At 40.0% G+C, this 17,431-nt stretch overlaps 1 protein-coding gene and 1 pseudogene across 1 annotated transcript; both read right to left on the bottom strand.

Annotated features, from left to right (window-relative positions):
• Positions 1–72: 72 nt before the first annotated feature.
• On the bottom strand, positions 73–7,214 carry LOC140926140 (uncharacterized). The gene is made up of 10 exons (XM_073375930.1): positions 7,172–7,214; positions 5,500–5,577; positions 5,348–5,415; positions 4,776–4,917; positions 4,453–4,614; positions 3,752–3,829; positions 3,606–3,673; positions 2,009–2,098; positions 151–1,205; positions 73–97 (listed from the first exon to the last, which is right to left on the bottom strand). Exons 1-10 carry the CDS (start codon positions 7,212–7,214, stop codon positions 73–75), a joined length of 1,809 nt encoding a protein of 602 aa, XP_073232031.1.
• Positions 7,215–14,743: 7,529 nt separating this feature from the next.
• LOC140926139 (uncharacterized) lies at positions 14,744–17,088 on the bottom strand (annotated as a pseudogene).
• Between the last annotated feature and the right edge of the window lie 343 nt (positions 17,089–17,431).

Genomic DNA, 17,431 nt, shown 5'->3' with positions numbered 1-17,431 from the left:
CTGAGATAAGCGTTACCGAGACTGCCGTGTGCAATCGCCTCCCCGTCTTTATCTCCAATTTTTTTAGCGATATCAAGATGTTGGTCGTGATAGTAAACTGCAGTTTCGAAATCTCCGAGGCTGTCAAAAGCACTGCCAAGGCCACCATACGCGGCCCCTTCTCCTTCCAAGTCTCCAAAATCTTTGGCAATTTCAAGGTAGCGTTTGAAGTATTCTATGGACTTCTTGAAGTCTCCAAGACTTTTATAAATATGTCCAAGGTTGCAATACGCACCTTTCCCGATATATTTGTTTCCTAGTTCTTTTGCGCAGGTAAGCTGCAGATTAGAGTATTTTACTGCATTTTTTGTATCTCCAAGGTTGCGGGAAGCGTTTGCTAGACCTAAATATGCAAGTGCCACTGCTTCTTTGTTTCGTTCATCTTTGGCAATGCTAAGGCCTAAGCTGTAATACTCTTCGGCTTTTTTGAAATTTCCAAGGCCCTGAAAAACGTTGCCAAGACCTGTGTAAGCATCTCCCTCTCCAGACTTGTCTCTCATCTCTTTGGCAATGCTAAGGTGAAGCCTATGGTAAATTTCAGCTTGTTTGTAATCACCAAGGCAGTCAAAAGCGTGTCCGAGATTGGCAAGGGCAACACCTTCTAATGACCTACTGATTTCCTTGTTAGCCAGACCTTTAGCGACAGTAAGACAACGGTTATAGAAGCCTATTGCTTTCTTATAACCACACAAGCCTCGAAAACAATTGCCAAGCCCGTAGGAAGCCATACCTTCCATAGGCTTTTCTCCCAGCTCTATTGCAATACTGAGCGCACGGTTTTGGTACTCAATGGCTTTTTCGAAATTACCGAGCTTTTGGAAAACATCACCAAGACATTGATACACATATCCTTCCTGTCTCTTGTTGCCCAATTCTTTGAAAATATCAAGAGCAAGGTCGTTATATTCTATGGCTTTCTTGTAATCACATTGACCCAGAAAAAAACCACCAAGGGTACTATACACAGCTCCTTCACTAGCTTTGTCTCCCACATGCTTGGCAGTACTGAGAATTTGGCAGTAAAAGTTAACGATGTCGTTGAAATTCCCAGAAAGATTTGGTACATCACCAAAATTGCTCATAACGAGTGCAAATTCATTATCTTTTATTTCAACGGGCTGATTTTCTTTGGGCACATTCGTTGATGGTTGATATGGAGTAAACACCTGTAAAATTGAATTGCTTTTTGATCAGATATTAGTCAGGATATTTGATTATATTGGTGTACTAGTTTTTACGTACGTCTCTAAAATGCATGCGTAACCACGCAAACGTGGTAGATTTGAGGTAAGTCACATGTGAATGTCTCTCTTTTTTTAACCATGTGTATACAGTGGAACCTCGATTTAACCAACGAACCTCAGTATGTAACGAAGTACTCGGTATAAGGAACCATTTACTTCAGCCCGGCCAAAATTACAATAAAATGTATGGAACAGAACCTCGATATAACGAAATCCTCGTTATAACGAACACAACCCAGAAACGCAACATAAAGTATACCTCGATATAACGATTAAATGTCAACATGTGACCTAAAGATGGTTAAAGATGAATTCAAACAGAGCAACGGGGATAAAATTTATGTGTAAAGTAGTTTCAAGCAGTTTTGTTTGCCTGTTCTTGTGTTTCTTGTGCCGTAGCTAACAGCTTTGAAGTTAGACAATAGCTTCGTATACAAATGCTTATAACAGGAATTGTTCAGACCCGGACATGCTGGGCGTTGGAAATTAATCATTAATTCTACCTCGACATAACGAACATTTTGCTTGTTTTACAAAAAATTCGTTATGGAGGTTTCCGATATAACGAACCCTCGATATAACGAACAAATTTCCCCAGTCCCTTGACAGAGTTAAATCGAGGTTCTGCTATACTTACTTCAAAACGAATTTATTTGCTCTTAACACATTTTCTTGGCTGAACAGTTACCCGTGAGCCCAAAATATTCTGTACATCGACCACTAACCGTTTTTTTGACAGTGGTAACTTCTGACTTTGTAGCATCCTTTTGGCATATCCTCCTTATTTTTAAGAGCGTCTTGTTACCATTGTCAATCTAAAGACTGTCAAATTCGATAACCAGGTTTTAGAAAGTATCCTACAATGCAATGGACTTGGTAAATGATATGGATATGAATTCCGGCTGTTTTTTTTTTGGTGGGAGTGGGGATGATTTAGGAATGAAAGAAATAAGGGAAGAAAAAGGTAAGTTGATCCGCTAATGAGCTCAGGGGCACCTTGTGGTGGTGGTGGACCATCTGGTATTTGTCTGCTCATTATTTCCTTCTTACCTTTAAACCTCAAATCCAATATTTTCCAATTTTGTATAATCTCAAACATCCCCAATTTTTATTCATTGAAAACGGTCGAGAAATCATCCAAAAATACCTAACTTTTAATTATGGAGCCACTTTTTGGGTTGAAATAGACGAAAAACAAGGCTTTAAAGAAGAATCACCCCTTAAAAATACTGAATGAATACAAGTGAAAAACGAGCCCCACGTGGTTATTTGTAAAAGCGAGAAGAATTCCCAAATCCTGAAATCTGATTGGTTCTAAGAGCGGATTCGCCAACCGGGAGGAATCGTTGAGGCGGCTTCATTCCAAGTTTCTTTGCTGTTCGTGAATTTGGGAAAAAGTGTGATTCTGTACAATGTTATTCTTTAAATGGGCCCTAATTATGAGTACCAGCTAAGTTTCATAATTCAGGCAAAATATCTGAGTCGAAGTGAGAAACGAGTATGCTACTAAATAAATGCAAAACGGGCGACCATATAGGTCTATGCAAACATTGCAAGATTGCTTCTATATACCGTTTATACGGCATTTTTTTCTCGGTTTCTTGATTGTTCTGCTTTTCCATTTTTCGTAAACTGGGACCAGGCTCCGCATTGGGGGAAAAAGAGAAAAAAATCGGCGAGCGAGGCGAGCCCACCGGTAGTCTGGGTAGGGAAAGGGTGGCGGTGGCGCCGCCCGTCCCCCCTCTCCAGCCCACCCATCGGCTCCCTTTGCTAGCCAACATATATTTTTCTTATTTTACCCCGTGTTTTGCCTTTTCCCCCACTTCGGAGCCTCGTCCGGGACTAATTTTTTGCTGAAACTGTAAACTCTGAATTTTTTCGGAACGAATTTGCCCCGCAAGACTGATTTTCTTACTTAGTCTTGAGTTATCTGAGTTATCAACACCTCAGGCAGAAGTTATCCGTCTTCAGTTATCAAGACCTAGATAGTGTTATCCGAGAGGCCCACATAGGGCCTCCTAGAAAAAACGAACTGTTAAAGACTTTGGCAGCAGATCCAAGAAAGGATACTGATAACGAAGATGAAAAATAATAATAAAAAACGTTGACCTAGTAAAAATCAAAGTATTAATAATGCGGTCAGGGTTTTTGTATTTACTCTTCTAAGAAAGGATAGCCTGTCCACACGTACGTTAGCAGACTAGTTATTTGTCCAGTGCGTTACGAATTAATAAATCCCACGAGGAAGTTATTTTTTGTACGCACGCTAGAAGATCTGAAAAGAGAAAAAGAGGGTCTGTGAACAGGCTAAAGAAAGGATACGGCAAGTCCTTTATCACACCAGATGATGGCTCCTTCAAACTGCTTCAACTTTAAACAGGTGTTCGCTCCTAGTGAAAAAAAAATTGACTCGTTTGAAATCATTGTTTTAGGAAAAATTCAAGTTCTCAACTGAGATTCATTTTCACCTCTGATAATCGCCTTGAGATAAGACGGCTGTAGTGATGTCGCAGCTTTTACGTCACTTAGACAATCTGGATAATATCCTGGAAAAGAGTTTTATTATACCCACATTAAAAAGAATAATCCGCTCGAACTGAGGGGGCAGCGCCTACTTTATAGACTCTATGTACCTTGCCTACGCTCGAGGTGTTTTCAAATTGGACAAGGCAAAACACTTAATGTGATTTAAGAATAGTTTAGTAACCCACGAAAGCAAGATTGTGAGTATTTTATAAGATTCCTTGCGAATGCAGCGAAGTATGCATTGGCGGAAAGGGAAGATGCATGCATGAGTTGAACCTATTACGGCACATAAAACGGACATACGGTTTTCAGGGACTCCAGACTTGAGCTGTTAATAAACACGCAAATGAGACCAGGAACTAAGCTCTTCGAGATGAGGTCTAAATTCTCTACAGAGACCCCACCCCCCTTCCCCACTGTTTCTCCCTTAGGCTTCCGAGGTCGTCCGCATAACCAAGAGATGATAATAGGACATAAGACTTCACCCTGATAACATCAATAGAGCCAACAGAGACAGTTGAATTGAGATTCCAGGAGTGTCGTTACGTAAAAGGGCCCGGATGCAGAATAGACAATGGAATGTTGGATACGGAACAAAATGCAATGTTGGCAATACGCTGAGTTAATATGAATGATACTTTACCCAAGTGATAATGGGCTGATGCCCTGTTGTTGTACAATTTGGCATTCAGATCCTCATCCTTGCATTTTACTTCAATTCCCTCTGTGTACGAGTTGATAGCCTTGACAAAATCATCTTTACTAAATGCATCATTGCCGGCATTTTTGTGAGTTTCTGCTATTGCTGAAATAAAAATATATACAGAGCGGTTTTGAGTTCTGCCAGTATGAATTAGTCAAAGCCAGAGAACAAAACATAACATTTGATGCCTGGCAAATTGTAGATCGACTTGAAGTAAAGACCCTGGTTATTACAAGTACGCTTCCTGTTTGGATTTTACTTACATGTGCGATCAAGAGGTCTTGGGTTTGTTGGTGGATCGCTCTCTTCTTTTGCTGGTTTATCACCTTCCTGTGTTAAAATGTGTTCGCCTTCTATGAAAGAACAGGTCTTTATCTCCAACAGATCGTGGTTGTCCTTGTCAATCTTACAAGAGTTAAGGGGATAGAAAATAATCTGCTTATACCATAAACTTGGCTGGCGGCAGTTTTGTAGCAGCAGCAGCAATTGGAGAAATGGTTCGGTAATCCGTTTTGTACGTGTATATAAATGGATACTCTTTTTGTGAGACGTCAGGGCGCGTCCATCAAGTCACTTAATATTTAAACCAGCTGTATTAAGAGATATTGATCTAGTAAAATAGAGGAAGTAATAATTTGTGCGGTCAGGGATTTGTATTTACTCTTCTAAGAAAAGATAGCCTGTCGACACACTTTTTTTCCTTTCTTTTGGTTTGAGTAATTTATCCAGTGCGTTAAGGCTTAATAAATCTCTCACAGTTTCTATTTTCGTGCGCGCACACGAAGATCTCAAAAGAGAAAATAGAAGGTCTCTGAACAGGATAAAGAAAGGATACGTCTAATCCTTTGTCGCACCAGATGATGGCTTCTTCAAACTTCTTCAACTTTAAACAGGTGTTCGCCCCTAGTGAAAAAAAGTCGACTCATTTGAAATGATTAAATGGAGGAAATTTTAAAATTCAGGTGTTCTACTGATATTCCTTTTCACCTCTGATAATCGCCTTGAGATAAGATGGCTGTAGTGCTGTCGCAGCTTCTACGTCACTCAGACAATCATGGTAATTCTCTGAAAAAGAGTTTTTTGAGAAAGATGACTTTTCAATCAGTGACACAGACGGCCCAATAGGAGTCGAAGCTATGACCTTCAGGCTGCTAGTCCAGATGCTCTACCACTAAGCAATAAGTAGCCTGCGTAGCAAGCGTTTCCTCGCGACGTTCGTCTAGAAAGCTGGGACAAGAGCAAAAAAAACATGAATGACGGGGGAGGGGGAGGGGAACGAAGGAACCGCTTGCCCGCAAACCCCACGATTTTGAAAAACTGCGTTCGCCCACGAACGCAGCTTCTGATTGGCGCGGTGAGGGTAGTGTTGATTACTTAGCCTTCGAAACATCAATCAAACCAGGTATGCTTTGTTTTCGTGTGTCACGTATCTGGTCTCATCTGATTTGTGGTCGCAGATTACAAATGCTTTGGACTGATATCTATTGGAATCGTGTTTGTGCGAAGGTTTATGAGATCAGAGTCGTCAAAGTATAATTGGAGATCGAGCAGTGGAGACTAGGGAAGGCCAATTTATTGAGAATGACGGCGTGCAGATCTGACTGGCAAAAATGGACCGTTTGTTGCAGATAACATCAACATATTAAAATCAGAACATCGGTACTCAGCGGTACTCGACACTAGCTAAAGCCGCCATGGACAAGCGATTTGTCAGCTTTTTGAAATGAAAAGATTCTTTTTGTTTATTGGAAATTTAGCGGCATCGATTGTAGAGAACTCTTCGACACAGGCTGAAGAGCAGCCGCTCTGCAAAACTTATACCCGGCGGAGTGAATTGTTCCGGACAAATCATTTTTGACGTGTCGACAAGGTTTCAGACGAGATAAAGCCACACAATAAAAAACAAGAAATTCTGCAGCAATCGCTCATAGTTTTAACTTTCTTTTATCGTAAATCTTTTTTATTACAGTTCTTGCAATCGCCTGTAACGTGTTCTATTATACAACAAAGTAATTTTACAAATCTGGTAATCCAGGGGTAATCCGTTCGTTATGTTTCTATTTTGACGAGCTGTCAATTTACAAATAAACCGAACCGTGAAATATCAAGGGGCGTTTTCCAGAATCGTAGGGTTTGCGGGCAAGCGTTTCCTCTTCTCCCCTCCCCCTCCCCCTTCAACCTTTTTTTCTGCTTCCGCTCTAACTTTCGCGCAATAACTCGATTGGAAACGCTTGCTACGCAGGCTAAGCAATAAGAGACTAGCGGGAGTCAAGGCAAGGTTCAAGTGACAAATTACCTACATACTGCTAGGACTAGAATGTTGATATGTGCTTATGCTCAATGATAGAGATGTGATGGGGAATTTGAAGTCTGTTGAATATATGAGAAAGATGATTTTACGATCAGTGACACAGGAAGTACTGGGATTCTTCGTTCCGAGCCGCCTGTTTCACCAATTAAAAAAATCATCTTTCTAATATATTTTCCAGGCTCACAATTCACTATCACATCTCTATCAAGAATTTTTATCCCTTAATTAAATTAAATAGAATAACCCTCAAGTAGAGTAGATCAGAAAGAATTGCACCCTATTAACTCGAAAAAGTGAGCGCTTAAAATTCATATTTTATCCACTGGTCACTTAATTGAAGGGCAGTACCTATTTTGTAATTAAACGATGGGTACAACTGGGCTGTATTCATATTCGAAACGACAACACTTTGTGCGATCTAATTAGCAATTAATGAATTCGGCTTTCGTGGGATAGATCGAGGGGGGTGTTATCTACCGAGGCCGAGGGCCAACGTGGATAATACCCTCCGATATCTGCTTAATTTTTCATATCCTACGAAAGCCGAATTCATTAATTGCTAATTAGTGTTTTTAGTTATTATTTCGCCTAGTTCCAGCTGTAGTTCTTACTCTTGAAACGAGTGAAATGTTCGCCGTTTTTTTTTCACAACCAAAACAACTCAACCTTTTCCCCAGGTCTTCTCGGTTAACGGTGCCTTAACCTGCAAAAACGCTGCATTTTTCACGTCATTTCCTCGTTAAACTCAAAATTCTTCCAAATTTGGTCATCAGTAACTGGTTACGGTGAATTATGCGTCTGCTCTTAGCAAATCAGAATTGGGGAAATATTTTGAATAAATAATAATTAACAATTAATGAATGAGGCTGAGTATCTTATGAAGAATTATGGAGATCGAGGAGGGTGTCCTCCGTCGAGGCCGTAGGCCGAGGCGGATAACACCCTCCGAGATCTCCATAATTCTTCATATGATACGAAAGCTGAATTAAATAATTGTTTTATTATTCATTTAAAATAACTACAAGTTTAAAAACAAAGCTAAAACATGCTTACCTCCATCGATGTTAAGTTCACCTTCGATAGTGCACGTTTAGGGTTTTTCAGCTCCGCAAATGTTCTCCACATAGCAGATGTCGCCCTTCGAGTTGTGTTCTTGCTGTTCTTGCCATGTTTTTAGCTATAATTTCGCCTAGTTCTTACTCTTGAAAAGAGTGAAATGTCCGCCATTTTTTGTTTTCATAACCAAAACAACTCAACCTCGTCCCCAGGTCTTCTCGGTTAACAATGCCTTAACCTGCAAAAACGCTGCATTTTTCGTCATTTCCTCGTTAAACACAAAATTCTTCCAAATTTGTTCATCAGTAACTTGTTATGGTGAATTATGCGTGTGTTTTTAGCCAATCAGAATCGGGGAAATATTTTGAATGAATAATAAGGATCCTTAAGTAACCCAAGGAAGCAAGATTGTGAGTATTTTATAAGATTGGGGATTGGGTCGAGCAATCATGGCGGCAAAACGTGTCACTGTCGCTGCGTAAATTTGTGGACGGGAAGTACGCCTAACGTTGAATTTTTGCGTCATTTTTGTATTCTAATATCTTGGTAATGAAACATCGATGCCAAAATCTGGCGGTAGACCTGACAGCCTCTATTAAATGTCTAAAAGAAACGAGCGAGAAAACAGATCATCAAGCTCATCTTCACAACAGACGCCATCGCCCAAAAGAAATCGTCGCTCAAGCAGCACTGTGATGGAAGACAGCAAACAATCTGAGGCCCTTAGCCTGGAGCAGTTTAACCAAATTACGGACAAACTTTCTCGTTTAGATGCCCAAATGCAAGAGCGTTTTGGAAACCTGACAACCGAAATTTCAATCTTAAGACACGAAATGAAACAAGAACTTGATGGTGTGAAAAAGTCCCTGAGAGACGTAGAAAAATCTCTAGAGCCGGCTTGGGATTCAATCAACGACATTCAAGAAGAAACAAAAACCCACAACGACTACAAGAAAACATGCCAACAAAGCCTCGACTCTCATCGCCAAGAACTAGACCTGCTCAAAGTAACCTCAAAAAAGTTGACAGCGAACAAGCTGAAATCGAAAATTTGAAAACAAGGCTGCTTGAAGAACAGGAGAAAATTATCGCTTTGGAGAACTATTCTAGACGCGAGAATCTTCGATTTATGAATGTACCTGAACGCAATGACGAAAATTGCATGGATGTAGTGTATGATATAATAGAAAATGACATGAATATCAATGTAGAAGATATCCACTTCCATGCAGTTCATCGTGTTGGGAAACCGCGCTCAGAAGACGCCTCCAAAAGCTTCCCGAGACCAATTATTGCACGCTTCCTCAGCAGGGAAAACAGAGACGCAGTTTTTAGAGCGAGAAACAGGTTGAAAGATTCAGAGAGAGCTAAGGATGTATACATTACGCAAGATTACGCAAAAGCGATACAGCAGGAAAGGAAAGTATTAATCAAAGCGATGTTCCAAGCAAAGGAGCGAGGTTTGAGCGCAAAAGGTATCGATAGAAAGCTTATTATCAACAATGTTATTTACAAAGTAAGTAATATCCCTGAAGACCTTAGGCCTCCTCAATCCAGTGCACAGGCTTAATCGAGACATTTAATCTAAATTTTATGTTATTCCATTGTCACGCGAACGTACGGCTGCTTCCCGTATCAGACTACAGTGTAAGTTCTTCTGAGACTCCTTATGGACCCAACCAACGGACTTTTAATGTTTTGCTTGATTTATTTGTTTATTTTAGCCTCGTACCTTTCTGTTTCTGGTGGCAATATTTATTTTCTTTGTTTAGGAAAAACGACATTTCAGTAAAAAAACCATCAAACACCTCACATTAGCAAATGATAATTTCGTCAATACAGATAGCGAGATCCTAGAAGAAGCAAAATCCTTCTATCGGAATCTTTATTCGTCAGCTAATACGCAACCCGACACTAAGGAAGAAAATATGTTTTTCCCAGACGGAAATACTCTTATCCTAAATGAGCAAGAGCAAAAACAGTGTGAAGGCTTCCTGACTGCCTCTGAATGTTTAGAAAGTTTAAAATCGATGGAATCAAATAAGAGCCCTGGAAGTGACGACCTCCCAGCCGAATTCTATAAAGTCTTTTGGAATGACATCGATCAGCATCAGTTAAATGCCTTAAATTGTGCATATACAAAAGGTCTCTTATCGATTACTCAAAGAAGAGGATTGATTACTCTCATACCAAAAAGAACAAACCGACCAACCTGTTAAAAAACTGGAGGCCTATCACCCTTCTTAATTGCGATTACAAAATAGTCACCAAATCCATTGCAAGTAGAATACGAAAGGTCCTACCAAAAATAATTAACAACGATCAAACTGGTTTTCTAAAAGGCCGATTCATCGGAGAAAACATCAGACTTATTGATAGCGTTATTAATTACACAAATACAGAAAAAATACCTGGTCTACTACTGTTTGTCGACTTCGAAAAAGCCTTCGATAGTATTGAATGGTCCTTTATAGAAAAAACTCTGAAGTACTATAATTTTGGAACCTCTCTGGTTACTTGGGTAAAAGTATTCTATACCGATATCAGCAGTTGTGTTCGGAACAACGGATGGTCTTCGGACTTTTTCAACTTAGGTCGCGGTGTGAGACAGGGATGCCCGCTGTTCCCATATTTATTTATTTTATGCGCTGAAATACTAGGTAATACAGTAAGGAAAGATAATGAGGTCCGTGGAATAAAGATTTTTCATACTGAGTGTAAGTTATCCCAATATGCAGATGACACGACTATGATTTTGAATGGCTCCAAGTCCTCCTTTTTGAGGTCTCTGTACTTACTTGATGCTTTTGCTTCCGTATCGGGTTTGAAGGTCAACTATGAAAAAACTGAAGCCCACTGGACTGGCGCCTCTAAAAGTTCTAATCTCACTTTCCCTTCAAGTAAACCAATAACTTGGGCAAACGAGAAGGTCTTCGCCTTGGGGGTGGTTTTCGACTTTGGAAGACAGGTCTCTTAATTCTAACTTTATTGAGAAAATTGAGAAAATAAGGAGTATCTTAGATAATTGGTCGGGACTGACCCTCTTGGGTAAAATTACAATCATAAAACTCTAGCCGTATCACAAATCGTCCACATATTGTCATCTCTTCCAACACCTCCTGACATACTCAAGACAATCAACTCTATATTGTACGATTTCCTTTGGGACGGTAAGGGCGATAAAATCAAAAGGACGACAATGATAAATAATTACGCAAAAGGAGGACTTAAGATGTTAGGTATTCAAAGCTTTAATGAATCCTTGGAAATGAAATGGATCCAGGGGTATCTAAATGAAGAAAATAAAGGGAAGTGGAAGCTTTTTTTTGACCATTACTTAGGGAAGTACGGAGGAAAACTATTGACCCGAAGCAATTTGAAACAGCAAGATTCTACGCTGCTCAACCTCAAGGACCCTTTCTTAAAATAAATCATACAGTACTGGACAAAATTTAATTACAAAGACGATAACCTCGATTTTGCCTCCAATATATATGGTACAACTCTCACATTAGAATTGAAAATCGTCCATTCTTCTACAGATCATGGTTGAGCGCGCGGGGATAAAGGAGATTAGAGATCTGTTAGATAACGACCAGAATTTTCTAAGCTATAACGCCTTCATAGATAAATATAGCATCAAAACCAACTATCTCGAATATCACAAAGTGATATCTGCTGTAGCACATTACAAGAAAGTACACTCTACAGCCTATCATGACCCAACTCCAAAGGATCCAGTTGATTCCCCTTCTGTCTCACACCAAAGTTTCCAAGAAAATTAATGATGTCTAATAAACGGAAAAGCTTCTATACCATCAAGAAGTCAGGGAAAGTGGTTGGAAGAGAGAGACATACATTGTAATCTTAGTATAATAGTAAACTGGGAAAATACGTACTGCCTATCATCTCTGTGTACAAGAGAGTCAAAGCTTAGAGCCTTCAAATTTGGAATTCCTTCACAGAAAAATAGCCACAATGACTTTCTGTACAAAATAGGTATCAAACAAACAGATTCCTGCTCCTTTTCCGAGGAACAAAAAGAAACCCTCGTTCATCTATTCTGGACTTGCAAATACACTCAGAACTTCAGGAAGAGCATGTTCGAGTGGATCTCTCAAAATTTCAAAGATTTAGAAAACGTCATTCCCTCATTGTCTCTCTGTTTCGGTCTCATTGACGACGTAAAAAGACCTTCTCTTTCATCACCTACTCCTTATAGCTAGACATTACATATACACCTGCAGACTTGAGAACAAGCTTCCTAAGCTGCATGTGTATATACAGGTACTTATGAACTCGACCGAAATTGAAAAGCAGATTGCATTCCACAATAACGACTCAAACGTCTTTGTACGGAAATGGTCTCGCTTTAAAAATACCCTCTCACAAAATCTATTGCATTAACAATATATAAGAAGCGTAAAACGTAGAATCCCTTGACTTTAAATCAAATATCTTGTATGACTTTTTGTGTGATTGTATTTTACTATATGTATGTACTTTTTGCTTGATTTATTTGTTTATTTTAGCCTCGTACCTTTCTGTTTTTGGTGGCAATATTTGCTTTCTTTGTTTAGTCATACAAATTAGTTGCATACTCGAAAGATCTCCACGTTTTTCAAATGTGTGTGAGATCATAACATTGCGTGACAATTAAGATGGACACTTAATTATCGCGGTAGTGATCGGAATGTATATCATTAAGGGATCAATTTCAATACCTTGTTTTTAAAGGGGAACTCCCGGAGAAAAATGACCTTCTTCTTAATGATTTGCCTACATTTGTTGTTTCAATTTTTGATTACTAAGTTAAGTGATTGTTCGTTAGAACGAAGCTATTTCACCCTAAAGCGGAGTCAAAAATGCAAATGGCATTCGGCCATCTTGAAAATTGTTCGCCTGCTCAGAAATGGGTCAGCGTTTTCATTTATGACGTCAGAATGTCAAGCGTAATCCGATATTTACGCGGCTTCTAGTTGTGTACAACATTTTGCATCGTCTGCTTTGGGAGTTTTTCTTACCTTTATCACTCTTATAATGTCGAATTCTGGGTCAGAATCCGAGTTCTCCGACGAAGAACAAGGAGCTCAAACGTTTTCTACCCAGCCGTATCAGTTTGAACCGCGGGTAAACACGGATGAGAGGGATATCAACGCTGAAAGTCTTTCTGGCGACGAGTCCATGGAAGGCAGCGAAGAATTGAATCCAAGACTGGAAAATTCCGACTGGTATGTGTTGTGCTGTTTGCTTCATTGTAATTCTTTTACCGATGTGCGAAATAAACTGTTGTTTGGCCCAGATGTCGTGTTCGTAATTGTTTCGTTTTTGTTTTTTTCGTTTTGAGAGCCTTGAGTACGTAAACATTATCGAGCGGCCGACAAATCGCTTAGTGTTCGTAGTTTTCAATATGTCTTGCGAATTAGGTGCTGTGAACGTGAAAGCTGTTAAAGACCTAGCATAAATTCCCTCCTCCTCCCGAAGCTGGACTTTTCAAGTAGAAGGGAAGGATTTTGAACAATTTTCTTGGCTCTTCGCCTTCTTTTATATAAGCTAACACTAGCACGGGTGCAAACAAAAAGAATTGTATTTTTGTAAATGTTGATCTTCACTACACATCGGTTCTTCAAGTCAACAGGCGGCCGATGGTCCCGCCTAACCTATTTCAGGAGAGAATTTCATGTTTAACTATCTAAATTTGCCAGTGTCCTCATTTTCTTTACTGGCTTGTATAAACAGTTTTCTTAAACTCAAACAAAATTAATATTTTACTTCAACATATTTTTTCTACATATAATATCACAAAAAAAGTTAGTAACATCTAAATCTTACGAAACCTTAAACTGTTGTCTCAATTGCTGGTGTTTATTCGGCTTCTTAACCTGTACCTCATGTTAAAAGTACAACAATTCAGTTTTTGTTTCCCATTTATGATTTAGGTGCTCATGTGATAATTGCCAGATTATGGGGAGAGTGGAGGCATGCATATGCTGCCAAGAAATAGAGCAGGTTAAAAATAAGCTTAATGAAGAAGTTACTAGTGGTGAATGTGAGGAAGAGCCAACATGCATCACGCAGCATCCAGGGTTCCATCCAGTGTGTATAAATAGATAGGTCCTGCAGACTGCATGGTATCAAAATAAGCAACAATACAAAGAATCTTTTGATGGTTTTGAAGACAAACTCTACAGGCACATAGCATACAGACAATTGGCCCGATAATGCTAGGGAATCCTGGGCGAGGAAATTAGGGTTGTGCTTCCTTCATGTGCTGTAATGTGTATCAGGCACTTCTATCCTCCACCTGGGCCTGAGGAGGAGTTTGTCTTTACAGGGTTTAAATATGCAGACGAGTGGCATGACTTATAACTGACATCAGGCTGCCAGTGTAAATGAGAAACTGTAAGCCACTTATGATGCATAATATACAGTTATAAAGAGGGTACTAAAAATAATTTGCTTACATTTTGTCAGCTGAGTTTTTAAGCCTTTAGGTTATGTATTTTCATTTTACACTATGATATGTTGAAAAGTCCTATACACATGCATCCATGTACATATGTCTACATAGGTTATGAAAATGCAAATCTCCTTGAGAACATAAAAAACATGGTGTGAATAAGGAAAACAAAACATACTAGCTAAAAAAGTCTATTCCTCATTATTTGCAGTCAAAAAACCTCACAAGTGATGAACTGTTCTTGTCATGTGGGTTTCAGTTTTTTACACGTAATTGGAGTAAAAAGACATGGGGGTATTTGAGTTTCTTATTGTCAAGTTTGGAAAAAATTTCAGTGTTACTGTGATTGACTGTTACAAGTAGGAAACCTCCAGGAAATGTGTCAAAGGCTCACTATTGTTAAGTCATCTATTAAATCTTGACCGATGTTGGCGTATTGCACCTGATTTACTAGGAGGTGGTTCTGAGGCAATGTTACTTGGTAGGTGTGGATGAAGTGGCTGTGCGGCTGCATTCCCCTGCTCAACACGACTGAGCACCTCTGAAAGTAGGTCTGACAAGAACTGATATGATTTCTTCTCATTAATTGGTTTGACAACCCATCTTTTATTTGCTTTTGGGAAGCAAAGCTTGTATCGTGCCTCACCTGCACGTTCACCTGACTTTATCACAGCTTGACGGCCAGTGTTAGCATTGTTGTCTAGAGCGGCTAGCTAGGTCCTAGCTACCATGCCCTGGTAAGAATAATGCTCGCGTTTGGAGGCATACTTCAGCATCATTGAATGGTACACCTCAATTTTACCAGTGTGACAGAAGTCAGTTAGTTAAGCCAGATCTTAAAGAAGCTTTTTATTTAGTACCACTTCCTCTAAAGGTATGTGAGCTTGTGAGCCTGGCTTAAGCCAACAAATTTGCTTAGCTTCAGAGGAAGAGATACATCGGTGGCAACACTGATGGAAGAGCGTGTTGCCTGACCACTTGTGCTTGTTGGCTACATGATCTAAAAGAGACTTCCACTTTTCACGCAGAAGCTGCACATTCCCATCGCAGTTGCCGCACACCACCAAAGGTGATTGGAAATGGATTGTATCCATGGGGCCAGTTCCTCACAACCCTTTTGTTTGGCTTTATTTGTAAGTTTTTTGACCACCCACTTGGAGAGATGCCAAACATCATACTGGGGGTTGATGTGTGGGAAGTCCTTCTTCATGCTGCTGCTAATGGAAGCATGGCGGTCTGTAGCAATCCTGTTAATCATGATCCCCTTTTCCTCCAAGTCTTGAAGGCAGCGAGAAAACCCCTCTTTCTCCATGGCATTTGATGAGCTGACTTCTGAGACCTGGACAACATTGAATGCAACCACATCTCCAGAGTCCTCATCCATTAAAGTGTAGGTGCCATATTTGGCACAGTGGCCAGGGCTGTCACACCTGCCATCACCATCGAGATTTACAACTTCCTTGGAAGTCAGTCTATCTACCTGCAGTTGACTCTCTACTTCCCATGCCTCATTCATCACAGGGAACAGGTATTTACGCTGGATGTCATAAAAGACACTTTCGCTGAAAAATTGCAGGTTAAAACATGATGCCAGACGACTTATGGCAGCAAAGTTACCTGTAAAAAGAATGGATGCTGCCAGTAATAAATTTCCTAGAGGTTTCCTTTTTACCACAGGTTGTGACTCCCATGTCATTTTACACCCACTCTGGCACACACGCTGTACAGATAACCTTTTCCCAACAGTTTTCCTCTTCTGTTCAATGACAACATCACCGCATTCGTGGCATCTTTTAAATAAATTATTTAGATTTGAATTAAAGACTACAAATTTTTTTCATTGCCGGGTTTTTCTGGGAACTCATCTTCTGATTTTTCATCGTCATCATCATCATCTTCATCAGCATTGCCATAGTGTTTTCCTTTAGGGGGGAATTTCCAGTGGGGATCTAGGTCTTCATCATCAACTTCATCATCTGTGTAATTCACATGACCATCAATGTTGTCATCATCATTTTCAAGCCTTGGGTCTTCTTTGTGCAATGGAGTGAAAGGGATGGTGCTAAAAAAGTTATCATCATAAGTAGGAAACACTGAACTGGGACATGCTCGTAAAGAATAAGTGTGATCCTTCAAAACCTTCCATTGTACAGCATCTACATATGGTGGGACATACATGTAGGGCTCGTTTTGTATAGGGGTGGGGGTAACATTAGCTTTGTTCTTTTTTAGTTTGGAATCCTCAGTTTGAACTGCTAAACTTCTTAAGGTAACAGGCTGACAGCAACACTGAATGCCAATGTCATGCACTCTTGGTTCTGAGGAGCCTGTTTCTTCATTATTATCAAACTGGTCTTGATCTGAAGAGTCTTCCAAGACATCCTCTGAAGAAGAGCTTGACTCATCGTCACAGTCTGGGAGTCAGCAGCTAAAAGTTCTTTCACAGCCTGATGGAATAAAGTTCAATACTTAACAGTATTTTCTACAAATATTTTTGGAATGTTCAATTGTCTGTTTTTATCGTAATGTCGAAATAATGAAAGTGAAATTACAGTCTCGCGCTTTTTTGGGTTCCGGACCATATTTAAACAGAGACGGTATAGCGTCATCCCTTAATTTTTTTCGAACCTTTTCGCCCATTAGTTCAGCAGGGAAATCCATCCGAAAACAGCTGGGCAAGAAGTGTTCGCTGCAAACATAGTTGTTTTCCAGGGGTGGCATATCTACACGCCTTACTCGGTCGAGCCATGCCTTCGTTCTATTGTCTTGCGGGAACTTGTGGTAACTCACGGCTTCTCCCGTCTTTTCTGAGTAATTGTGGTAGTCAGGCACAACGCAGCTGACCATTTTCTGCTTTGCTTACAAACCGTCAAAAAAGGTTGAACTGGAGGCCACGGACACAATACAAAGGAACGAAATAGAAAGAAGTTCTACCCTCGTAGTTCTCATGTGCGAATCTCCCGCGAACCCTCCGCCAACCAACCGCGAACCATTAACGTTCTTACGTCACAACGCACTGCTGACCATTGTAACGCGGCTCGTATTCTTTCCAAGATGGTAGAATACTACGACGGCTTTTCGGCCAGCTTTTA

This window comes from Porites lutea, chromosome 2 (assembly GCF_958299795.1).
Source record: "Porites lutea chromosome 2, jaPorLute2.1, whole genome shotgun sequence".
Classification (NCBI taxonomy): domain Eukaryota; kingdom Metazoa; phylum Cnidaria; class Anthozoa; order Scleractinia; family Poritidae; genus Porites; species Porites lutea.
The sequence above is the reverse complement of the archived record's forward strand: the minus strand, read 5'-3'. Positions and strand labels throughout refer to the sequence as shown.